Source organism: Vipera berus, assembly GCF_964194415.1.
Source record: "Vipera berus genome assembly, chromosome: 1".
In the NCBI taxonomy this organism is placed as follows: Eukaryota; Metazoa; Chordata; class Lepidosauria; order Squamata; family Viperidae; genus Vipera; species Vipera berus.
Window position 1 is genome coordinate 151,447,054 of NC_138202.1, and position 25,306 is coordinate 151,472,359.

The 25,306-nt window shown below is 42.0% G+C and overlaps 2 protein-coding genes across 8 annotated transcripts in view; one reads left to right on the plus strand and one right to left on the minus strand.

Moving 5' to 3' along the window:
- Positions 1–25,306, plus strand: part of TANC1 (tetratricopeptide repeat, ankyrin repeat and coiled-coil containing 1) — a 138,365-nt gene that overhangs the window by 109,120 nt on the left and 3,939 nt on the right. For both annotated transcript variants that reach the window (XM_081313979.1, XM_081313980.1), the window contains 9 exons: positions 3,906–4,142; positions 6,415–6,600; positions 10,611–10,689; positions 12,475–12,608; positions 13,219–13,342; positions 13,614–13,789; positions 15,256–15,388; positions 17,699–17,790; positions 25,044–25,190. In XM_081313979.1, coding sequence (XP_081170105.1) covers positions 3,906–4,142; positions 6,415–6,600; positions 10,611–10,689; positions 12,475–12,608; positions 13,219–13,342; positions 13,614–13,789; positions 15,256–15,388; positions 17,699–17,790; positions 25,044–25,190 — 1,308 coding nt within the window. The remainder of the gene's footprint in view (positions 1–3,905; positions 4,143–6,414; positions 6,601–10,610; positions 10,690–12,474; positions 12,609–13,218; positions 13,343–13,613; positions 13,790–15,255; positions 15,389–17,698; positions 17,791–25,043; positions 25,191–25,306) is intronic.
- The window catches only part of WDSUB1 (WD repeat, sterile alpha motif and U-box domain containing 1), a 42,990-nt gene continuing 32,864 nt past the window's right edge, over positions 15,181–25,306 (minus strand). For 4 of the 6 annotated variants that reach the window (XM_081313985.1, XM_081313984.1, XM_081313988.1 and 1 more), the window contains 2 exons: positions 16,771–16,966; positions 15,263–15,399 (listed from right to left, as the gene is read on the minus strand). Coding sequence is in view for 2 of the 6 variants with exons in the window: in XM_081313988.1 (XP_081170114.1) it covers positions 16,962–16,966 (5 nt within the window). In the remaining 4 variants the exon portion in view is untranslated. Of the gene's footprint in view, positions 15,400–16,770; positions 16,967–25,306 lie in introns of all 6 variants that reach the window. The other 2 variants (XM_081313982.1, XM_081313986.1) reach the window with 2 other exon arrangements.

The following is a 25,306-nucleotide window of genomic DNA, read 5'->3' on the forward strand; positions in this document are numbered from 1 at the left end:
TATCGACAAGACCACCCGCGTCCTGATCGTCAGACTCTGCCCAGTCAGAGTCCAGACCGGTCCGAATCCGAGCGATTTTGTCCGACAGATAATTGTTAAACTCCTCGGCACGACCCTGCAAGGGTTCCTCCCTCACCTCCTGATTAAGGAGGGAGCGAGTCACCCTAAACAGAGCGGCTGGGCGATTATCCGCGGACGCGATAAGGGTAGCGAAGTGATTAGACCTCGCCACCCTTATCGCAGCGAGATAAGACCTAATATGGGTTCTTAGTCGCAATCGGTCGGATTCGGATCGGCTGGACCTCCAACCGCTCTCTAGGCCCCGTCTCCGGCGCTTCATCTCCCGGAGCTCCGCGGAGAACCATGGAGCTCGACGGGATCTGCATCGGGTCAGGGGCCGCAAGGGTACAACTCGGTCAAGAGCCTCAGTGGCTGCCCTTTCCCAAGCTTCCACTAAGGCATCCGCCGAGCTGTGAGTGGGGGAGGCAGGTGGGGACCCCAGCGCTGCCTGGAACCTCGCGGAATCCATTAAGCGTCTGGGGCGGTACCATCTAACTGGTTCCACACACCCACGGCGGGGGGTGGCAAAACGGAAGACCAGCCGCAGGAGATGATGATCGGTCCATGACAGGGGCATAATAATTGGGGAGCCCCCACCAAGATCATCTAACCACCGACCAGATAAGAAAACTAGGTCAAGGGTGTGGCCTCCCTCATGAGTCGGTCCTGAAATTACTTGCGTCAGGTCCATGGCCGTCATGGAAGCCATGAACTCCCGAGCCAACTCAGATGATCCTCCCAGAGATGGTAGATTGAAGTCCCCCAAAACTATAAGTTTCGGGAACTCAACCACCAACCCAGAGAGGACATCGAGAAGCTCAGGCAGGGCTGCTGCTGCGTGACTAGGTGAAAGGTACACCAGCAGCAAGCCCAACTGCGCACCAGGGCCGCATCTCAAGAAGAGAGACTCACACCCGACTATCTGCGGAACGGTGGCCTCCCGCGGAGCTAAGGTCTCCCTCATAACAACAGCCACTCCCCCACCCCTACCCTGAGCCCGAGGCCGGTGTAGCACCCGGAAACCTGGTGGGCAAAGATCAGCCAGAGGAATACCGCCCTCTGGGCCCAACCAAGTCTCCGTGATGCAAGCCAGGTCCGCCTGCTCACCCTCGACCAAGTCACGGAGGAGAGGAGCTTTATTAACGACAGACCTGGCATTCAAGTACACCAGCCGGAGCTCAGGAGGCTGCACATCCTCACTCCCGGGACCTCGGGGCAGAACAAGAGGGTCGGAACGCCTCACCGCTTGCAAGTAGCGGAGAGGCCTTCCCTGAGATCGATACGGCCCTCTGTTCCTGCACCTGCTGCCATTCCCTAACGTCGTGGGAATAGGCATTCCCACGACTTGCCCTGGAGCCCCGGGGGCGACCGACCCCCACTCCTCCCCTCCGCGATCAATCCCGGCCCTGGCCTGAACAGTGGTTGCTGGACTGCCCCCCGTATCCGAACAACCAAAAGAAGTTCCCACCCCCCTCCCTAACCTCTTAAAAAATTTAACCAAAAAACTAACCAGGGGCCTCTTATTTGGCTTATATCGGAGGCCCCTACCCATGCCCAGCCATCTCTCAGGGTCCCAACTCTCGGGCCCTTCATCAAGAGGAGGTGTAAAAAGTAAGGCGGGTCGCTCCCAGGATGGGGGGGCCCCCCTGAGAGCGTATAAGGTCGTGCTAGAATAAGTCAGACGCATGATCTTAACAAGTCCGACAAAAAACAGCAAGGCAGACCAGATCAACATGGGAGGATCTCAAAATAAATAAATCGAAGGCAAATGACCAGAGAGCCAGCCCAGCTCCACTGCCACTAGAGCTGGGAAATCCCGGGACAGATCGAATCCCGCCCTCTCACGGCGGTCAAAGCCGGGGGGCAACCTGGTACATACAAACCGGGGGAGCAATACCCCCCAGAGCTCTCACCTCTGGGAGGCAGCAGATGTAAAAACTTAACCACTCTCCCACAGTGGTTACAACCCGGGCCTTCTATTATAGGGGAGGGGGGAGAAGGGGAGGGAGTTAGAGCAAAGAATCTATAGAATACATCAGGATTAATAAGCCGGCATGGTCACAAAATGGTAGGAGAGATTCCGATTATATAAGTCACTTCCATGTTGCGAAAAAGACTGGATGATAGTCAGTCAAGAAGGAAACCACAACATGGTCCAATGATTTTCTGGCGGCACAGAGATTAAATTTTGCCTCACAAATGTCCGAGGCAACAGCGTCCGCGTTCCACCACCAGGCCAGGTCACCATATCAGAGAGGCCCACTCCCTTCACCGTCAGCCATCTCGGAAACCAGCTAGACGACGTCTCCACCACTCCAGCATTTTCACCCCCCCGCCGCTCCAAGCCGCGATTCATAGTCAATCCAGCAACACGCGGCTCCCCAAGCAGCAGGAAGGCGTTCCGGAGCATCACCGAGCTGTAAAAAATTAATCCAGGCGTCACAAATCTCAGGAACACCACCAGGCTCCGTAGAAGGGGTCTCGAGACCTCCGTTGCACAAACGGTCAGCCGGTCGGAGCCACGCTGAGCAGAGCTTCAGCAAAAATCAGGGTCTTTCCGGGCGCCTCAGCAGCCTCAGCAGTCTCCATCGGGGCTCCGCCCAGCTCCTCCGCGCCCAACAGCCTCCATCGGAGTTCGCCGGGTCCCTGCGGCACCGATAAACAGCTGGTCGGCGCCATACAACACGGGGCTCTGCTCAGCTCCTCCATGTCCACCAAGCCGTCCAGAAACTCCAGAAACTCCTCCGGGCTCCTCCAGGCTCCTCCGGGCTCAGCTGATAGTCCTCAAAAAGTCCTCAGAGAGTCCTCGGAGTCCTCGGAGCCCTCGGTGAGTCCAGGCTCCCAGAGCCAAGGCAAACCATGTGGGCGTTCTAAAGGCAGGCACCGAAGCTCAGCTCCCTCGTCCTCGTCCTCCTCCTCACCCGAAACCTTCACAGGACCCAAATATCACTGTGAAGCTCCCCAGGGTCGCCACATTGCTAAAATTGCCGAAGCTCCTAACGGAGCTCAGCCCTGCACGTCCGCCTTCTTGGGCATGCTCAGAAGAAATCTAGAGTAGGGGTCCCCAACCCACTGTCCGTGGACTGGCACCAGTCCGCAACATGCCAGAAGCTGAGCCGCACAAACAAGCGAAGCCCCGTCTACATGATGCAGGCAGTACATGCACCCTCCGGTCCATGGAAAAATCTGTCCACGGAACCAGTCCCTGGTTTCCAAAAGGTTGGGGGCTACTGATTTATAAAGTAGATACTGCACTTGTAAAGTGAATAATTTCAGGCACAGCAGCCTGTAGATATCCAAACGACTATATGCCGTTGTGTAAACATCTTACACAACCATTCTTATTCCTTTTGCTCATGCAAAATATTGCCGCTTGATTTTGCATAATTCTTCCTTGTCCCTCCTAGGGGTTTTTTGGGGGAAAGCATAGGAAGAGAAAAGTATGCAGAATGTTTTCTTCTTTAAAAACCAGAAGGAGCAACTAATATATTTTATTCCTCACAACAAGGAAATCCTTGCCTTTCTTTTAAGTTACTGATTTTTATAAAATATAAAGGACAATAGTGAAATTTCTGTCTGTAGCTTTAGCGTATTGAAATTTCTTACAGTTTTGATTGGTTTGGGCTGTCATTTTTCTGTACACTTTAATTGTTGTATATGTTTCAATATTTATTTAATCTCAGACTATAAATTAATAAAGTATAAATATGTATTTTATTAATGGACGGAACGAATGATCCTCAGGTGGCCTGAATCATTTTCATGCTTTAACATTCAGAATCAAATGAATTCCAAAAATAATAATATCAAAATGAGACAGTGATTTATTTATTTTTTAAACCTAGGTGAGTCGTCTGCTGATTCTGGGTGGTGCAAATGTAAATTATAGGACAGAAGTCCTCAACAATGCCCCAATATTGTGCGTGCAATCTCATCTTGGGCATGAAGAAATGGTCCTCCTCCTGCTAGAATTTGGGGCTTTGATTGATGGAGCATCTGAAAATGGGATGACTTCACTTTGCTGTGCAGCAGCTGCAGGCCATATGCACATAGTTTCACTTCTTATCAAAAGAGGAGCAAAGGTAAATTTCATAAGAGACTTTGCGTGTTTGGAGTTGTAGCAATAGCAATGGCACTTATATTCTGCCCCATAGTGCTTTAGTTGTAGCAGTGTTGCTGATAAACAGAGCATGCTCCATCAGGCTATGCTTTCTGTCAATCAAATGCAAAAATTATGTATAAAACTGTAACCATGGGGGCTGATGTCCTGCTCAGGTTTGTGCAAAATTGCTTGGAAAAAAAATTTAAGTTAAAAGCCACATTATGCAACTGCATATGGCCCTAGGTTTCTTAATGTATCTTAGACTTGGTGATAAGTATTTTTATTATTTCGGAAATATGTATCAAGAAATGGTTAAAACAGTAATATAAGTAATTAAATAATTAAATGGAAGCATTAGCAGAATCTCTGAGGAAGAGTAGATGCTTTGCAAGAAAAAGAAAAAAAATGAAAGGGGAAAGAGCTCAAATTGAAACATGTGCTGTCAGAGCTGTAAGATTATTAGAAGAAGCGTGTGCCTTCCAGAGATTTGAGAGGTAAAATATTGACGTGTACAGGTAGTCCACGAGTTACAAGTGTAATGGAGCCTGCACCTTCCACTCGTAACTCAAAAACTCATGGCAGTGAATCTCGTACCTTGAACGAGAAAACTCCGTTAAGACGCACGCAGCTTGTTAAGTGCACATGAGGTATCTCAGGGTGGGGAAGGCCATGAGGGGCCTAGTGATGGAACAGGCCCCCAAAGCCTCCCAGACCCACTAAGATACCTCATGCTTCTCCCTCCCTTCCTGCCGTGCCGAACTCACCTTGCAAAATCTCTCCTCTCTGCAGCAGTATTTTTCCCTTTGAGGGAGAGGAGTTGGTTTAGAAATGCTTTTCGCACCGACAATGGAAGCTCCCCACGATGCCTCCCTCTTCAGTTGAAGGCTTCGTTCCTGCCCTCAAACCAAGGCCGGTGCACACGAGCAAGCAGCGCACCCTGGCTGTGCACCTCCTGCACCTGGCCAACTCCAATTCTATGCTCTGTACCATAGGCATGCAAACGGAGCAAACGCTCCCCCCCCAGAATGGAAGCTTCCATGGGCCATGATCTCTTCTGCAGAGAATTTGTGTTTGAACTTGCGTGATATTACGGCACCCAGGAACTTCCATTGTTGGTGTGAAAAGCATTCCCAGGCCGACTCTGCTCTCTCTCAGAGGGAAAGAATTCACACCAGAAAGGAGACAGATTTTGCAGGATAAGTGAGTCTGGTACAGCAGGAAGGGAGGGAAAAGCAGTTTTGGGAAGTGGAAGAATAGCATTAATGTTGCAGAGCCTCTGTGGTCGTTCTTAAGGGCGAACGACTGCCGTGGTGCTGCAGTATTTGTAATTTTGGGATTTGCTTATGAACACTAGGGGGCGGTGATCGTGTAACTTCGAATGAACGTTAAGTGAATGCTCGTAATTCGGGGATTACCTATGCTTATGCATGCTACAAAAGTGGCCTCTATGGAGAGCAAGAAGGGTCATGCTTATAAGAACAGCATAGCTACACAAGTTCCATCTCTTTTCTATGTGTTTTGACATTGCAAACATGCCCCAAAGTTTATAGCATGAACTCAGTGCTATTTTTATGGGTTCTTGAGCTTGCCATAGCTTTGATCTCATACCTCCATTTCTGCAGGGTTCTTTTGAGTAAGGAGGAATGATTACTAATTAACAGGTTGCCTCTCCCTCCAAATAAGTGTGATAGAGCTGTTACTGTTTTTTCTTCTACTTTCTCTAAGCTTCCTAAAGCATCGGCGTATAGTCCAGAAGTTATATCACCTCTTTATTATTATTGCTTTGATCTACCACGTTGTTACTATGAAAGAAACATTGGCTAGTAAATAATTCTTGATACTCTGCAATGTCTGATGACTGATAGGTTGCCAAGAAATCCTGTGAGAGGATTTTTGTCGTTTGCATGTACCTTGGCCAGACTTTTATGGCTGAAAAGCAACTAGAGACCACTACAGTGATTTATAACTAATTCAGTTGCTACAGCGAAATCACTTGGGAAAGAGAAAAATCATTTTGTTTGAAACATATTATCAGGCCTTCTAATAACTCTTTAAAAATGGCCTTCCTCACGGTAAAATTAGAGGGAGCAGAGACTCCGTTTTTCTTGTAATATGTGAGAGGCCAAAAATCACCTCCCTAAAGGCCTCAGGGATCCTCCCCCCAGTGGGATGTACTCTTAACTGGATTATTAGCTTTATTGTTATTTTGATTATTATTTTGCTTGATACATCTTCTTCTCCCTTTAAAATAGATCGATCACTTGGACAAAAAGGGACAGTGTGCTTTGGTTCATAGTGCTCTAAGAGGTCACTCCGATATTCTTGAATATATGCTCGGCATAGATTGGCAGACTTCGCCTCACCAGCAGAGCTGTCTGTCAAAGAAGCAGGCCCTTCAGCAGGCTCTGACTGCCTCTTCAAGCATGGGACATGGCCAGGTAACTTGTCTCCTCTCGTTTTTCCACACAGCCTGTTCTCATTCCTTCAGGGTAGACCAGATTAGGAAAGTCATGGAGGCCACCTTTATTATAAAGCTATTGCTACAGAATCTTGCGTCTGAATACATGTTCCCCCCCCCTTTTTTTTTCTTCATGAGAACTCTGGAGCTTGTTGTTTGCAATGCCTTCTCAGGCTACAGTTCTGGCCTGGACTCAGATTTCTTTTATCTATTATTTTGGTTAAAGCTCTTCTTCCTGTTCCTCAAGGTTGTTCCAACTGCTCATTACATCTGTTCATTGATTTTTAAAAAGGCGCTTTTTCCTCTTATAAAGAACCCTATTTATTACATCTTTGTGTAAAATGGGAATCAAAAAAATGGTTAGCATATACAATAGGTCTGCTTATACTGGATTGACACTGAACCCAGCCTGCACCATTGCCAAACTTGGATGCTCACACTTTTAGCATGTACAGCAAAAAGAGTCTCTTGACTGGTATTTTTTAAACAACAACAACAACAACAACAAAACCCTTGCCTTTGATTTTGGGCTTAGTTTAAGCTTGCTGGACAACATGATTTAGTTTGTAACTAAAGCTATTTCATTGGCAAAATTGGGCTCAAAAGCTCAGCTGATGCATCTATAATTTTATGAAATTAATCTTTGCACACTTTAACATCTATAATATTTTTATTGCCACTTTTAAAAACATGTGCTGAACTCTGGGTGGTGCATGGAGTAAAGGAGGATTAGGCCTGCTATGTAAATATACTGTAAGATTCCTTTTGGTTTTAAAATAAAATCCAAAGTGAAAAACTTCTATTTCATTGGAACAGAATATCCAGATAGTCAACCCTCCCTTCTGTTTGTTTTTGATCTTCGCAGCTTTAACATGTTTATCTTGGAGCTGATTATTCTTTACTAATGTTTTACTTTTTTCTGCTCTTTAATTGTTAACTTTTATTCAACCTATCAGAAGCACCTAAGATTCAAACTTCAGGCTCCAAAAATTCCATTTCAAAAAAGACAACATTGTGGGAACAAACTTTCACTGTCTAATGGGCATAAATGGCCTTTTTTTTTGGTTTGGTGAAAGGTCACAAAGCATAGACAGGCATTTATTAAACTGGTTTGTTGCAATCAGCCCTCTCATTTGTGAGCCAAGAGACTTCTCAACAAGAAATTCCTTTGAGGTTCACATCACACCCAGACTCTCAGATAGAAGTCGCCTCTTACCCAAATATCACAGATTTTTCCTTCAGTCAGACATACATCTGCTGAGAGTAGACATGGGAATTTATAACAGAGTGTATGGGCAAGCAGGCTATGTGGACGAGGCTTTTCTGTGTCAGAGAACAGGGAATGTGAATGGACTCTTGCTGGGAATATAACTGCTGAGAATTAGAAGTAACAAAAAAATCCTGTTTTTTATTGTCCATTACTTAGTCAAAAAGCACAAGAGTATCTGCTATCCTGAACCTAACCCTCAACCAAGAAGGAGGAATTGGTTGAAGAATGGTGATGAATGTGTTGTGGGCAAATGATCCTATTATCTTTGGATGTGTAATATCCAGAAGAAAAAAGTACTGAGTAATACCTCCATAATAACAAATAACAGATTTTGATGAGTTGTGAAGGAGGAGAGATTAGTTTCATTGCCTTAAAATCTTGAAAGAGAAAAACATCCAGGAAGGATAAAAAAAAATCCCTTGAAACAGGATATGAAGAAACAGTTGTAAATAACTTCTATAAAATTAGAAGATCTGTAAAGAGGCCAGCATGGATATATGCAAAACTCCCTAAAATGTTGAGGAGAAAAAGGGACATATACAAGAAACGGTTAGGGAAGAGAAGGACAGGTGGTTCCAGAAACTTCTGGAACTATGGATTGCAAAAACTGTATGTCAGAAAGACTAAAGCTTAGAATCCGCTGAATCTTGTGATACCAAAAACAACAAGAAAGGCTTCCTTACGTACATTAGAAAAAAATGTAGGTCCATTGCAAGGAGAAAGTGGTTAACTGTTCAAGGGAGATGGTGAGAAGCCAAAAGTCTTATTATGTGTCCTCTTTTAAAAAGGAAGTGGAACTTTACATGGTCCTTGTTATGCCACTAAGAGAAGGAGGGAAACTGCAGCTTAGGATAGACAAGGCCAGATGGATTACATACTACAATCCTAAGGGAACTACTGGAAATAATCAGAGAACCACTCTTGATAGTCTTCGAGAACTCCTGGGGGACCGGCAAAATCCCAGAACACCAGAGAACCGCAAATGTCTATCTTTAAAAAGAAGAGAAACCAAGAAACTGTAGATTTGCCAACTTAATGTCTGTCCCAAGCCAGCATAGACACTACCATGCGTTTGTTGTAAATAAATCTGCAGGTCACACAAACTAACTTTACGTTTTTCTGCTTCCCTCAGTGGCTAAAGCTTTAGAAAAGATTCAGTCAGGCTTTGGTGGTAGGTTGAAACGAAAAAAAGATGGAATTTAGCTGGGAGAAATGTACAGTTCTGCCTCTGGATAAGAAAAAGGAAAGGCATAAGTATGGGAGGAGGGGAGAACTGGTTTGGTGGCAGTACATGTAGAAAGGATATGGATGTCCTCAATGAGTAGACATTAAACATGGCATAATGATCAAAGATTAGAACCAAAATCATACATTATAAAACACCTGTATATACATACATCAGAATTGAAACATTAAAAAGAGGCATTACTTATCTAAAAAGATACTAATAGCATCCTTGCCTGTTTGGCTTGATGAAGTAGCTAAGTCTTCACAAATCATTGATCTTCAGGGCTATTCAAACGTCTGGAGAGATGCGACTCCAGAGCAGGGAGTAGTGAAAAGCCATGTTTCTTTGGACCTTCTAAGTAGCAACCTCTGATCCAGGGGATGGAAGAAGTACCAGCCTTATTAAATCTTCACTATTGTCTATATATAAGATTCACATTTGACAGTGGAAATATTTATTAGAATTCTTCATTTATACCTTTGCTTTTTCTCTCCAATAAGTCTTACTAATTAAAACTTAGTCTTGATAAAGCACCTACTTATTTTCCAGATTTGGAATCTCTAAATCCCCAGGTACAGATCTCTTAAGATTTACCACATTTGCCGATTTGTACTGTGTTTATTTAGCCTTAGCCAAATTTCTTTTCCATAAAGTTCCATAAAACCATCCAAACCCAATTCATTTGTATTCTATACAAAGTTCAACATAATTATATTGAATATTGATTAATAACACAAGTCAAACAAGCTCTTAAGTTTTCAAGATTGTATTTATATGTTAACAATTGTTTCAAACTTCAAGAGCATCACACGCAGAATCATCTTAGCATTTCCCATGGAACTGTTTGATTTTTATTTTTTATGCAAAAGTCTGTCAGGACGTATTGCTACTTTATTGAAAAATAAGTGAATTCTTATTCCTGCACATTGCAGGGAGTAAGATACCAATAATAGGCACATTGTGTTCTGAAACAATCTATTGGCCATTCCTGATGATGATCTAGTTCAGTGGTCCTCAACCTGTGGTCTGAGGAGCCCTGTGGGGGGCTCAATGTAATCACAGGGGGGGCACAATGTAATCACAGGGGGCCCACGAAAGCTTTTGAAGAAATGTTATTATTTAAAACTTGAATTAAGTCTTGGGGGTCCGAGGTCATGGTCCATGGCCACAAAAGGTATTTAAAGATGGTCCATAGTGAAGGTGAGAACCACTGATCTAGCTGATGAATATTGGGGTTTTAATTTAGAACTTTTCAAAGCTAAAAGGTAAAAAGGCCTGCTTTATTCACAAGCTACATCTGTGTCAACTTTGCTGTTAATTTAATTCAGTACAATCCATGTGTAATATGTCCTTTATTTGAAACCCAGTGTTTACGTAAGCACCATTCACAGTAATGAAGTGCAATAGTTGAGCAAACTCATGATTTGATGGACTTCATCAACTGTTTTTCCTCCCTCCCTCTCTTCCTCCCTTTTCATTTTTCTTCTCTTAGGTCATTCGCTTTTTGATAAGAATTGACAAGGAGCCTAACATTGACATCAATGAAACAGATACTTTGTGGGGAGAAACAGGTATATGTGCTAACCTTTTTTAACCTTTTCAAACAATGGTACATTGTAAAAGCTAAGTGAAATGTGTAGATTTAGAGCAGGGCTCTTCAAACTTGGCCCTTTTATGACTTGTGGACTTCAACTCCCAGAATTCCCCAGCCAGCGTGCCTGGCTGAGGAATTCTGGGAGTTGAAGTCCACAAGTCATAAAAGGGCAAGTTTGAAGAGCCCTGATTTAGAGCAATGCTTACCAGTTAGGGGGGAAAGGGGCACATAATTACCAAGCTTAATTCACAATTGAAATTTAGGGGATTATTGTGGTACGTGCCCAGAGATAGCAATGATAGTGTCAGAGTGGCTGTGTTGTGGTATTAATACTCATAATAAGCATGAATAGGGAACTGATTTTTTTTTAACACTGTTACTTTCTGTGAAGCAGTGTTAGACTTAAAAATTCACATTTTTTTGCCATGACAGTGCTTGTTTATTTTAAAGTTTGCTTGCTTCTTTTGTCAGAGCCTCTTCTCATTTATTTGTGGAAAGTGTACAGTGAAAATGTATTTAAGTAAATGAAGTTAATGTAGCTCCTTATCATTTTAATGTTTAATTCCAGTTAGTATTTATGATTGCCCCCACGCATAGTGAGGTTCAACTGTACAAAGCATTAATTTCCATTTCTTTGTATGAATTTTTTTTATTAGGGAATGATCCGTCTCTTTTTTTTCAGTAGCTCTGTCTAATTCTATAATATATAACAGTAGTACAAAAGCTACTGTCCTATTTTGCCAGAAAAGATGCATTCTAGAAATAAAATACCAGCATATTTTGTTCCACTGTGTCAGAAGGTAGCTGTGCACAAAAGCCAACATTTTTGAAACAGAGATTATTTGAAATGCCATGTGAGATACAGTAAAGTGAATGAGACAGTTTATATTGAGTACAGCAGCTTTCAGCTGTTCAAATCACTTAACTGAAAAATGTCCTTTCCTTCACCCCAACGTTTTTCAAGATTTTGTGGCAGCATTCCTCTGGTCTAATGGGTCGCTCTCATATTTTTCATTTTGCATCAGCTTCTTGTTTAGATATTCATTTAAACTTCTTTCCTAAAGTCAGAATTCATGGGACAGATTAGAGATGGGGTTTTTCCACTAGAATGGTTAGCATTCCCGAGCATAGTTTTTTCCCCCTGAGGAACTTGTTTGTTTAAGCCCAGTGCAAGCTAATCTTTTATCTTGCTTTTTCCCCAATATGGTATACTTGAGATTCATTGTTTTTATTTCTTAAGTGACCTTAGAGCTATGAGCAATACTGAGATAGAACACAGGTCTGCATTCTGTTTTTACTATGGTAGCTAGCCTTGCCTTACACAACCCATAGTGATCAGTTAGAAAGTATAAATACAACTTTAAGACTGCTTGGGTCAGCACAGTCCTAAAATAAATAGTTATCCCCAATGTCAAATGCCATGTTTTTAAAAATTGTAAGTGCATTTCCTGTAGTATTTTAGATAAAGTTCAAGCATATTTTTTAAATTTATGTTGAGTCAAATAACCCTATTAAAATCTGGACAAGAGTTCTGATTTTTAACATTATAGTCTGTATTTTATACAAACAAACTGAATTATTTTCCTCTATAATTGTAATAAAGGTTAGTATATGAGGATATAGAGAAGTTCCCTTTTATTGATTATTGAATGATATGTTTTATCTGGCCTTAATACATAGAATGTTGTTAAGGTTTTTCCTTAAAGTTTCTGCTCCCCTTTATATCCTATATAGTACAGGTTTTTTTTTCTTTAATTTTTAGCTTTGACTGCTGCTGCTGGGAGAGGAAAACTGGAAGCATGTGAGCTGTTACTTGAACATGGGGCTCTAGTTACAAGACCTAATAAGAGAGGGATACCTCCGCTTTTCTGTGCTGTGCGTCAGGGGCACTGGCAGGTGGGGCTGTACGCTTATGCATAAAACAGTTATAATTCACAGAATGAAAGAAACATTCATAGTATCAGCTCAGAGTAGCCATTTTGGAAATCAAAAGGAAATCTGATGAAGTAACGAAAGCCACGGTTTTATTTAGATATAACTACAAGTGTGTAAAACTAGTTGATTTAGGAAAGAGTAGAGAGGAGAAGAGAAGAGAATTCTTTATTGGCCAAGCAAGATGGGAGACATAGAGAATTTGTCTCCGGTGCATAAGTTCTCAGTGTTCTCAAGTTGCAGAAAATTCTGGAAGGTCCCATTCTTCCTTCAGACCAAGCTGTTCCAGGTTGGTTGGTTTCTGGTAATCTTTGATGTGTATCCTTGAGGAGGCTTGTCCCAAAATAGACTGTTTTGTCCAGATTATTTTCTGGGACATGTCAAACCACTTCTGGGTCACACCTTTACCTGTGGAAACTCCCCATTACCCTCTGGTCTAGTATGGTTAGGATAAATTTGTATTTTGTAATTTGAAATTTGTTTCAGTCAGCTGGCCAGAGATATTCATGTGAAGGGCGTCTTTTACCCCCCAATGATTGTGATTTTTGCAATGAGGCTTTTTTCATTTTTCCAGATAGCCAAGCTTCTATTGGAACATGGTGCTGATATAAATTTAAGTGACAGGCAAAGCAGAACACCACTCATGGTGGCATCTTGTGAAGGACATCTGACCACTGTTGAATTTCTAGTCTCTAAAGGTACAATAACTTCTCCAAACTTTTTTTCAAATGATCTTATTTTTTTCAGTTATTCTAATATAGATGGTATTTATTACCGCTGTATTTCTGAACATAGATTGACTTTTATGAATTCAGGAAAAGACCAAAAACTCCAATTGAAATTAAATAGTGTGTGGTGTGAGCTTTCAAGGGAAAGTCGAGCATTAAATGAAAAATATCATATATGAATATCAGCTTAATAAAAAAAACATTTTCTCACTCAATTTTTTGTTTGTTTGTTTGCATGTAGGTGCTGATATTTCATTAGTGGACAAGGAAGGCCTGACAGCATTGAGTTGGGCTTGCCTCAAAGGGCATAAGAGTGTGGTCCAATATTTGGTTGAAAAAGATGCCAAAATAGGCCAAACAGACAAGAATGGAAGAACACCTTTGGATCTAGCAGCATTCTATGGAGACTCAGATATTGTAAGCCAGGATGTATTTTATCTTCTCTGTGAATTTTACTACCTGAAATCAAGTAAAATTATCGGTATTTCACCAATTTGAATATTATTTAAGCAAATTCAAACTGCTTTTTTTTTGTAGGTGCAGGAAAGATATTTAACCGATTTTTTAAAAAATGTAACTGCTATTCAATGTTGAGTACTTTAGAAATGCATATATTTTGATGCTCATTTGATTCTCAGTTAAAATACTTTCAATGCTGTGTCCCACCATCAGATCAAAATACTGAAAGGAATAATGTTATAACCTGTTTTTTTTCAGTATTGCCTAACATCAGAATTGCATTGTTTGTTGTGCTTTCAGTAGATGAGATGCAAAGAGATGCTTCACAAGAGGTCCTTGAGTATAGCTTCGATATTAATTTTTGCAGTTTGTACTTCATATATTTGTAGATTGTACACTTCCATATAGCATGGATGCCTGTAACAGCAGTCTAGCTGCACAGCTACTTATTCATCTAACAAATTTATATAGCTGCCTAACTCACATATAGATGACTCCAGGTGGCTTACAACATTTACAAATTTAAAAGATCCATCATATAATAAAAAATCCCTACCCCACACCCATGGCAGAACAATACAAGTAGATTAACCACTTAATTAACTCCATTTCAATCTATTGTCCCTAGGCCTACTAACAAAGCAGCGTTTTTATGGCCTTTTGGAAAAGGAGCAGGATAGCGACCAACCATATCTTTTTTTTGGGGGGGGGAGAAATGATGTTCCATAACAAAAGGGCCATCACTGAGAGGACCCTTTTTCATGGTTCCACCAGATGACAACCCCTAATTGATGAGACCCATAGCATTCCCTGTCTTTCCATCCTGGTGGGAGTGGGTGGATATAATAGGGGAGAAGTAGCCCTTCAAATAACCTGGCCCTAAGCTACGTAGCTTAAAGGTGATAACCAGCACTGTGAGTTGTATCTGAAGCTTCTGAAGAAGAGATGACACAGGGGCAAGTTTAGGTTGGAGCAAAATTGATCAGGCTGCTTTGTTCTGAACTAGCCAAGTATAAAAGTATAAATAATGTTAGGGTATTTTATGGTTAAAGTCTGGATATTCATAATGTAATTAGTTAAGAACCTGGTGATTTTTAAATACCGTGTCTGCCTGTAGAAAACATTTTAATTTACAAACCAAGTTATACCAAAGGTTTGTTGACGCTTGAGGGATTACATTAAGAAATATTAATTAAACATATCTTTCAAGATTATGCTTCCTGGAAAAACTGCTGTAGAACACTTTATTGATTAAGTAATCTAAGCATTACAGTGGTGGAAAATTGATGTACAAAACAAATACAAGAAATAAATTCCTGATTGTACAACTTTAAATTGAGGATTGAGTGGCTGTACCAGTTACCACAAAGTAATGTTGCTGATTTTTAAAAAGCTTTATTGCTTTACATTTTTATTTTTTACAGGTGCAGTATTTAGTGGAGAAGGGAGCCATAATTGAGCATGTTGATAACAGCGGGATGCGCCCACTGGATAGAGCCATTGGATGTCGAAATACATCAGTGGTGGTCACCTTGCTTCGAAAAGGAGCCAAACTAGGTCAGTGAAAGCTGTTGAAAAAATAAAATGGTTCTGTTTAGGATTGTTTTAAAGCCCAAACCATTTGCATTAGACTGTTTTATAAAACTGATTTTAGTACTAATATTATGCCTATCTACATACACTGAAACGTCTAGCAATTTGGATTTTATCTAGTTCAATTTAAATTCTCAGCCTCTAAGTATCCAAAGCTTGGGCATTAACTCCCAGGTACCTCCAAACTTAATGCTGAATTGTAATTACAAATGTGACAAAAAGGTAGAATTATTAAATATATGAAGAATAATCAGATTAATAGCTCGGTTAATTCACATAAAATTTCATGCCTGCTTATTTTTTAGAAGGCAGACCCCCAAAGGTTATATATCTGTTACAGATCATGAAAAATTAGCATAGAAACAAAATAAGATTAGAAAGAATGGACTCATCCAAGAACAAGACAGAAATAGGTTATTCCACGTTGCTAAGTTCATTACAATATCTCTAGGCTGCCAACTCCACGTGGACTTTCAATGGTGCTTAACTCATTAACACTAATATAAAATAAATATTTTAATTAAAGTTATATTAAAATCCCTCCCATAGCAATGCCTGGCAACATTGCATGCTAAATGTTCTTCTGTGAAAGCCATCGGGGAAGGCTTTTCCTTCGGGATGGGGCATACAGAGAGAGACAAAGCAGCCTAGCCCTCCACTCATAAATCCCTGTGGTCCTTGTCCAGTATATATTATGAACAGATTGTTTGTCTTCAGTTCTATGCATATCTAGGTTATGTAGAATTGTGCAGAATTTTAAAAGTAATGACTAGCTTTTGAAGTTGTAACCAAAAGTCCGCTGGCTACCAATACAATGCTCTGAATAGTTACACTGGACACTTCCAGACACTGCACCCCAAGTGGGCTGTGTATTTTTTTTATTAATTGTCACTAGTTTTAAAATATAGCCCCATGTAAAGCACATTGCCATTAATCTAACCTAGAAGGGCCTGGCTCAGGAATTCTGGGAGTTGAAGTCCATGAGTCATAAAAGAGCCAAGGTTGCCTACCCCTGGCCTAGATGATTGCTCCAGGTTTTCCTCATGCAGATAGGGATCAATATGACAATCGAATAGAAATCATGAGTCTAAAAATTCTGGACTTTGGGGAAGTACTCCAACTTCAGAGTGATTTATGAAGTTATTTATACAATTAGTTGTAGACTGCTCACTTCAACAAAGAACTCAAAAGCATTCAGGAACAGAGCAATAAAAACAATACAGTGTAGTGTAACCTGCTTTGATTAACTCAAGACAACCTTTGTACTGTTTTAATGTCCTTAATCACTGGGACAAATAAGGAGGCAGATGATCCCTATACAACACATCCAACTTGCTCGGATTTACCTTCCCGTTGCGTCTTCTCACTGAGACTCTGACTTCCTCCTGACTCTGGGTGAGGACCTCCACCCTATCTCCAGGGTAGAATGGTTTTCTTTCTTTGCATATTGCAATTCTTATGTGCTGCCTTTGCTTCCCACTATCCAGAGCAGTGAGGTAGGGTCCATTTCTTCTTGGGAAGAACTCACAATGCAAGCTCATGCTGGTTCAGGAGAGAGAGATTTCGACATTTCTACAAGTGCTAAGCTGCAAATACAGTTAGATGCTTGTAAGCCAAGAGCCACTCTTTTCAGTCCAAGTGGCAAAACAAAAAAAAGTTTGGATTTTCTTTTCTAGCCCTTAAAATATAGGCTTAATAAAACCTGTGAAAATCCTAGAATGTTTTAAATGTTCTTTTAAGCAATACATTCAAATACCCAGATTTTAAGAGATAGCTGTAGTGACATACACGGAATTCCAAAAACAGCAAGGTATGCTAATAAAATCCAGTACAGTGAATCTGCTCTATACACCTTACGTTTCAGAGCCTGCAGAATCAATTTCAGAGATGTTGGTTTCAGAGCGGCAAGGCCTCCTGATGTTGTTGGAAGACAGACTAAAGCATCCAACTTTTTATGGGACTCTTGGATCATGAATAGCTAGTCACTTTTTGGAAATAGTTAATCCATTTTTCATATCAGGATTTAGCCCGAAAATTCAGCCTAAAAGTTAAGATTGCCTTCTTAACCGTGTTCTTCATTTGTAAAAGAGCCGGTTTGTTCTAGCCAGACAAACCATTATGCTGTAAATCTTCATATTTGGATAAAAATTGGGGAGGCAAGCACTCCTGATAGAGTCAACTAAGAGGCACTGTTGAGTTACTTAAATAGAGGAGTTGTCAATCGTTTGAAAGATTTCTTAGAATGCATTTAAGTGTTAATTTTATATATTTCAGGAAATGCAGCGTGGGCCATGGCTACTTCAAAACCTGATATTCTGATTATCCTTCTACAGAAGTTAATTGAAGAAGGAAACATAATGTATAAAGTAGGTGGATACTTGTGCTAATTGAGATCTGAATGAGTGAACTGGTATATGTACTGGTAAAACATCCATAGTATGGATTGCTAAATTACTGTTACAGTGAGGGGGGGAGATTATTTGATCCACTGCTGATTTTGTACATTTGCCCACTGACCAAGAAATGATCAGTCTATAATTGTAATGGTAGGTTTATTTTAACAGTGAGAGGCAGAATAACAACACAAAAACACAGAAAAACGCATTTCAAAAAAGGTTTATATTTGCATTTTAATGAGTGAAATAAGTATTTGATCCCCTATCAATCAGCAAGATTTCTGGGTCCCAGGTGTCTTTTATACAGGTCATTCTCTTAAAGGGAGTGCTCCTAATCTCAGCTTGTTACCTGTATAAAAGACACCTGTCCACAGAAGCAATCAATCAGATTCCAAACTCTCCACCATGGCCAAGACCAAAGATCTGTCCAAGGATGTCAAGGACAAGATTGTAGACTATACAAGGCTGGAATAGGTTACAAGACTATTGCCAAGCAGCTTGGTGAGAAGGTGACACAGTTGGTGCGATTATTCACAAATGGAAGAAACACAAAACAACTGTCAATCTCCCTCAGTCTGGGGCTCCATGCAAGATCTCACCTCGTGGAGTTTCAGTGATCATTAGAACAGTGAGGAATGAGCCAGAACTACCCGGGAGGATCTTGTCAATGATCTCAAGGCAGCTGGGACAATAGTGAACAAGGAAAAACAATTGGTAACACACTACGCCATGAAGGACTGAAATCCTACAGCATCTGCGAGGCCCCCCTCCTCAAGAAAGCACATGTACAGGGTCCGTCAGAAGTTTGCCAGTGAACATCTGAATGATTCAGAGGAGAACTCGGTGAAAGTGTTGTGGTCAGATGAGACCAAAATCGAGCTGTTTGGCGTCAACTCGCCATGTTTGGAAGAGGAGGAGTTTTGCCTGTGACCCCAAGAACACCATCCCCACCATCAAACATGGAGGTGGAAACATGCTTTGGGAGTGTTTTTCTGCTAAGGGGACAAGACAACTTCACCATATCAAAGGGGTGATGGTCAGGGCCATGTACTGTCAAATCTTGGGTGAGAACCTCCTTCCTTCAGCCAGGGCATTGAAAATGAATCCTAGATGGGTATTCCAGCATGACAATGACCCCAAACACACGGCCAGGGCAACAAAGGAGTGGCTCAAGAAGAAGCACATTAAGGTCCTGGAGTGGCCTAGCCAGTCTCCAGACCTGAATCCCATAGAAAATCTGTGAAGGGAGCTGAAGGTTCGAGCTACCAAATGTCAGCCTCAAAACCTTAATGACTTGGAGAGCATCTGCAAAGAGGAGTGGGACAAAATCCCTCCCGAGATGTGTGCAAATCTGGTGGCCAAGTACAAGAAACATCTGACCTCTGTGATTGCCAACAAGGGTTTTGCCACGAAGTACTAAGTCATGTTTTGCAAAGAGGTCAAATACTTAAATCAATTTATAACTTTTTGGAAATGCATTTTTTAGATTTTGTTGTTATTCTGTCTCTCACTGTTAAACTAAACCTACCATTACAATTATAGACTGATCGCTTCTTTGTCAGTGGGCAAATGTACAAAAGCAGCAGGAGATCAAATATTTTTCCCCTCACTGTACGTGCAGAGGGGCTTTGTACTACAGTATGTTTGTTTATTTGTAATATAAATAATCTTAATCTTGATTGCAGGAAAAAGATAAATAAAATAGCTTTATTTAAAATATAAAGGTGTAAGTGAGGCAATGATTATTGCGACTAATGTTTAAATGTTGATTTCTGTACTCATATAGGAACCGTGCACATATGTAATACAATGTAATCCTGATTCTAGTAAGGTTTCTCTAATGACAGTGAAAATCACATGAAGAAATTATATAGGTAATCGTGAATCCCATGTACCGTATTTTCCAGCGTATAAGACGACTTTTTAACCCCTGAAAATCACCTCAAAAGTTGGGGGGTCGTCTTATACGCCCAGTCGCCTTATACGCCGGAAAATCAGTGGGTGGCGTCTGGCGGGAGCCGGCAGGGCAGTCCTGCGCACGCGCGCACTCCCCGGCTGCTGCTTAGCAGCTGGGGAGTGCGCGCGTGTGCAGGACTGCCCTGCCTGCTCCCGCCCGACGCTCTTCTCTCTTGAGGCAGCTGCTGCCTCAAGAGGGAAGAGGCAGCAGCTGCCTCAAGAGGGAAGGGAAGTCCTGCACACGCGTGCGCACCAAAGGTATCCCAAAAAATTGCACCAAAGGTATCCCAAAAAATCCGCTTTTGGGATTTCCTTTTTTAAATCAACGTCATTAGGAATGCTAATGGCCCATCTGCCGCCTTTTTTTTCTTGTGAATTCTTCTTTGTGGGCAACCTCGCTGGCTTTAGTTGCCCTGTCGAAACGCGCATACACCAAGAAAGGAGCAGCAACCTCAGTGGCTCGCTGAGCAAACCGATGGATCTCGCCCGGTTATACTTTCCGCACTAGAAGCAGGTAAAGAGACGGCTCGTTTGTACGACCGTTACGCCTCTCGCGCGTCTTACGTGGGATCTTTCTTGCCCCCCTGCAGCAGGTCAGCCGTACAAACCCTCCGCTCCAGATCGCATCGGAAACATAACTCTACGGCCCGGTTCTGTCCCTAGACTTACTTACGTACAGGCGGACCGGAAGCTGCGCCAAATGGCTGGCTCAACAGCGCCTGCGCGCTGTCGCTTTTCGCACCCGGCTTCACCTTGCGTAGAGGGAGAGGGGCCTGTGCGCGCCTTGGGCCCAAGAAGGATTTTGGTACCGTGTAGGCCGGCTCTTTAGCCGGCCGCAGCAGCAGGTACTGGGGCTGGTAGTAGGTCAGCTATGCGCGCCTGATTCGAGGGGCCGGCCTCGCCTAAGAGAGTGCGGCCGCTGGGCTGCCCCGCCCTGTGCCGAATGGGAGAAGTTCAAGGCCTGGGGGGGAAGCAGAAGCGGCGCCGGCCGTGGCGGGGTGGCGGCTGCCCTCCGGCGCTGCCTGCCGCCCGGGAAACGCTGCACCTCGGGGGCCGGCAGAAGCGCGGGAGCAGCGGGAGGGCCGGCGGGGCCAGTCGGGCCTTCGCCTCCTCTGCGACGGACAGGGAGGACAGGGCATGTAAGTATTTTCCGGTGTATAAGACAAAAAACCTTGAAAAACTTCTTAAAAGTAGGGGGTCGTCTTATACGCCAGGTCGTCTTATACGCCGGAAAATACGGTAATCTTATATAGGAGAAATAACAGTGACTAGTTCTGTGTGCCTTTGGCATCTAGTCATGCCGGCCACATGACCACGGAGACGTCCTCGGACAAGCGCTGGCTTTTCGGCTTTGAAACGGAGATGAGCACCAGCCTCTGGAGTTGGAAACGACTAGCACGCATGTGCGGGGGAACCTTTACCTTTACTAACCAGTACATTCAGATTCAAATGATTTGTGCCCACAAAGTGCTACAGCTCTGGAACACTCTAAAGTTGGTCATTTGGTTAGGCTGCTCTTTCCTATTACATACCATTCAGAGGGTAGGGTTAAGGACCTTGATTTGATAAGAAGCTCAAAGGGAGGGGTGCTTGAATGCGCGGATGATTACTCAACCGAACTGCAGTTATAGAAAAGTGAACTCTCATTATTCTTTATGAGTCCCTACCACACATATTGGATGGCCTGCGATAATATAGAACAGTGCACTGCCTTGTGAAAAGCTGCATGAGGCCAGTAATGCCGGATGGATTGGAGCTGGGAACATTCCTTGAGTGTCCTGCTTGGGTATCCTCTGGCAGTGGCAGCAGACATAAAAACAGCCCTTTAAATTCTGATGAGCTATGAGGTAAGCCATTTCCCACCATTAAAGGCACTGAGCTTTGAGGTCTTCGTGACCAAAAAAAAAAAAGTGCTGAGTTTTCTGGCATGCATATAACTTTCCTTGTGTGAAATAATGTAAGGTTCACCGGTCTGCAGAGCCCAGAATTCTCTGGTGTGACATACAGAAGTAATTAACCAAGAGCACAATTTTCATGGTCAGCAGCCCTCGGAGAAGTAGTAAGTGGCCTTAGGTCCTAGCAATTTTTGAAAGACCAAGCAGGAGTCACTTTGAGAACTAGAAGGTAAATACTTCGTAAACTAAATCCATTCAGTATCTTTTAAATTAAGGATTAAGGGGGGGGGGGGAAAGTGATTAAGGGAGAAAGGAGTTTGTGCTTATTCTCCAAAGGGAAAGGAAGAAGCGGACAACGAAAACAGAGAGTAGAGGGGGAAATGGACTCTGTGAGAACTGATCGTTCTGCCCTTAGAAAGATCTAGGAAAGCGATGATGAGACAAGAGGACCAGAGACGCAAGCTATTGTCAGATTTCTCTCCCCTCTTTGCCCTTCAATTTTATTTAGAATATGGAGCTGTGGCAGCCAAGTTCCACGTATGGTGAACCAGCAAGGGCTTTAAAGGAGTAAAACGGGAGGCAGAACAAATGTAGATAACTACATGAGACCAGTTTGATGATGGTTAAAAAAGCCCCTTGATGTCTTAAAGCACCTGTTTTTAAATGAGGCATAGGGAACGGATAGCTGTGTTTTAGGGATAAGGTATGTAAGATTCTTCCTGATGGAAAGACATATAGTCCATCTCTCATTAACAAGATGCCTACTGAAACATTTACTATATTTCCAAAAGGCCTTAAAACCCCTGGCCAAAGAGTAATCTTTGGAATTCATCTGAGTAAACTGAAATGCTAACACTGATATAATGATAAAGCTAAGCTCTAGAAGGCAAGAGAAGAAGGGGACGACAGAGAATGAGGTGGGTGGATGGAGTCACCGAAGCAGTAGGTGTGAGCCTAAATGGACTCCAGAAGGTGGTAGAGGACAGGAAGGCCTGGAGGAACATTGTCCATGGGGTCACGATGGGTCAGACACGACTTCGCAACTAACAACAACAACAACAAAGCTCTAGAACACAGGTGTCAAACTCGCCACATCACATGATGTGTTGCAATCTATCGCGACTCTTTTTGCATTGCCGGCAATGGGGTGGGCGCGCGGCTTTGGTATGATGAAACTGGCCCACGGGCCGACAGTTCGACACTCCTGCTGTAGAATGTTTTAGAACCATAGTTTGCACACGCCTTTGTGTGTGATGCATAAAGACAGATGCGTCATCTTTCAGATTTGAAAGGACAAATAAGTACTTACTTCACAGCTAACAGCCATCAGCAACTCCTTAAAGCAACTGCTCTCTGCAACTACAACACAATCCCAGGAAATGTTGATGTTGGTTTAAGGAGTTGCCAAGTGATGGTGCACATGCACCACTGTGCTGTGAAGCAGCCTTTCTCCTTCACATTCAAAACAATGCACAGCTCTATTTTAACCACAGTGCACAGCAAGGCTTGCGTTAAGACAAGTATCTGTATAAAACAGTGTTTTTCAACATTGACAACTTTAAGATGCATGGACTTCAACTCTCAGATTTCCCCAGACAGCATAGGTTGGGGGAATTCTGGGAGTTTTGTAAAATTGCCAAAGTTGAAAAACATGGATGTAAGGTAAGGTAAAGGGACGCGGTGGCTGAGTGGGTTAGGACGTTGAGCTTGTTGATCAGAAGGTCGGCAGTTTGGCGGGTCGAATCCTGAGTGCCGCGTAGCAGAGTGAGCACCTTTTACTCGTCCCAGCTTCTGTCAACCTAGCAGTTTGAAAACACGTAAAAAAAGCAAGTAGAAAAATAAGGACCACTACGGTGTTCTGTGCGCCTTTGGCGTCTAGTCATGCCGGCCACATGACCACGGAGACGTCCTCGGACAAGCGCTGGCTCTTTGGCTTTGAAACAGAGATGAGCACCGCCCCCTAGAGTCGGAAACGACTACCACGCATGTGCGGGGGGAACCTTTACCTTTAAGGTAAGGTATTGCAACTGGGACAGCAGGGAGCGCCATTGCTTCTTCACAGACTTTCCAAACAGAAATTACCCAACCATTGCCAATTATATTTTAGATGAATGTGCACACAATTTTGAGTCCTGCTTAGGTTATATCTCAGTGCAGTGGACACTTTAAAGAGAAAATGTATTATTAAGGACATTTAAAAATGCATACCTCCATAAATGCTTTAACTCTTCAAAACATGTGACGTTGTTTACTTGGATGAAGAAACTTGAACTATCCAGATATAAGGCAGTGTTATATTAGTAATAAAAATATAGGGAATGTCTTTTTTTGTTAAAAAAAATCAGTATTACAGCTTAAATTGAAATTAATCAAACTACTTTCAAGTTAAAATTAAGATAATGAGATTTAAGAAATTGCACCCGATCACTCCTATGTTCTCAATTCTTTTTAGAGAACTTTCGTTTGTGAATCTGCCTTATGGTGCTGATTAATTGCAATTTAAGTGTTTGTCTATATAGTGTGTTTATCTACATCCTTTAATAATTAAGTTCATAAATGTTATCTAAACATATAGTTACTACTTTGCACTCATTCTTCTGAAATATCTCTAAATATTGGTATCTCTAAACTTGATAAAATCAATGCATAATTCAATGTAGTTCACTCATAGCTTTGTAGCCTGTGAATTATGCTATCTTGTGTAGTATATAGCATAATCTTTTTCTCCTTACAAATATACATGTTAACAAAACAGCAAAATACTATAAATGAAAAATTATTGCCTTATTATAAGCATAACTTGTTTTTGAAAGAATATTCAAAACACTGCCATGTATTTAGTTCAGGCATGAAATATAGTTGTTTCATCAACTACATTATTTGCTTCTGTACTTGATGTAAAAGATGGCTGTTGTTAGTTGAAATGTAGTTAGTTTCCAAAATGAAATAGTTTCATAACCTTTAAATTGATTGGTAAGATGTTACATATTTACATAGGATACTGTTTAAAAATACTTTAAACATCCCAGTTTCATTAAGCTACAGAATGCAGTTTCAGATATAAAATTTTTTTAAAAAAAAAGTCCTTGTGGTCCCTATCGTATCACATAGAGTCCCTTGCCTATACATATATAAGTCCTGAAAGTAAACATGCAAGTATTCCTCAAACGATTTGCATGAATTTCTAAGTCTGTATTAACCAATAAAAATTAGTAAAATATATAAAGTACTAAATAGTACTACTGTTTTTGTCATGAAAATTGATCTTTTTTTAGTCTTTAATGATGCTCACTGGACTGCCAGTGTAAAGGCATAAAGGTGTAAACAGCTTTAGCAGTGAAATATTATCGTTCTGTGGTTTTTGATCTGCAGAAAGGGAAGATGAAGGAGGCAGCACAGCGGTATCAGTATGCCTTAAGGAAGTTTCCTCGAGAGAGTTTTGGAGAAGAAATGAAAGCTTTCAATGAACTCAGGGTTTCCTTATATCTGAACTTATCAAGATGTCGCAGAAAAACTAATGTAAGCCTCTTTTCCAACTTTTTCCCCTTGGTATAACTTGCAGAAAATAATTCTGGGTGGAACTGCCATTTTAGATAATGCCAAGTCAGCAGCTTTTTGGGATAATAGGCAATTGT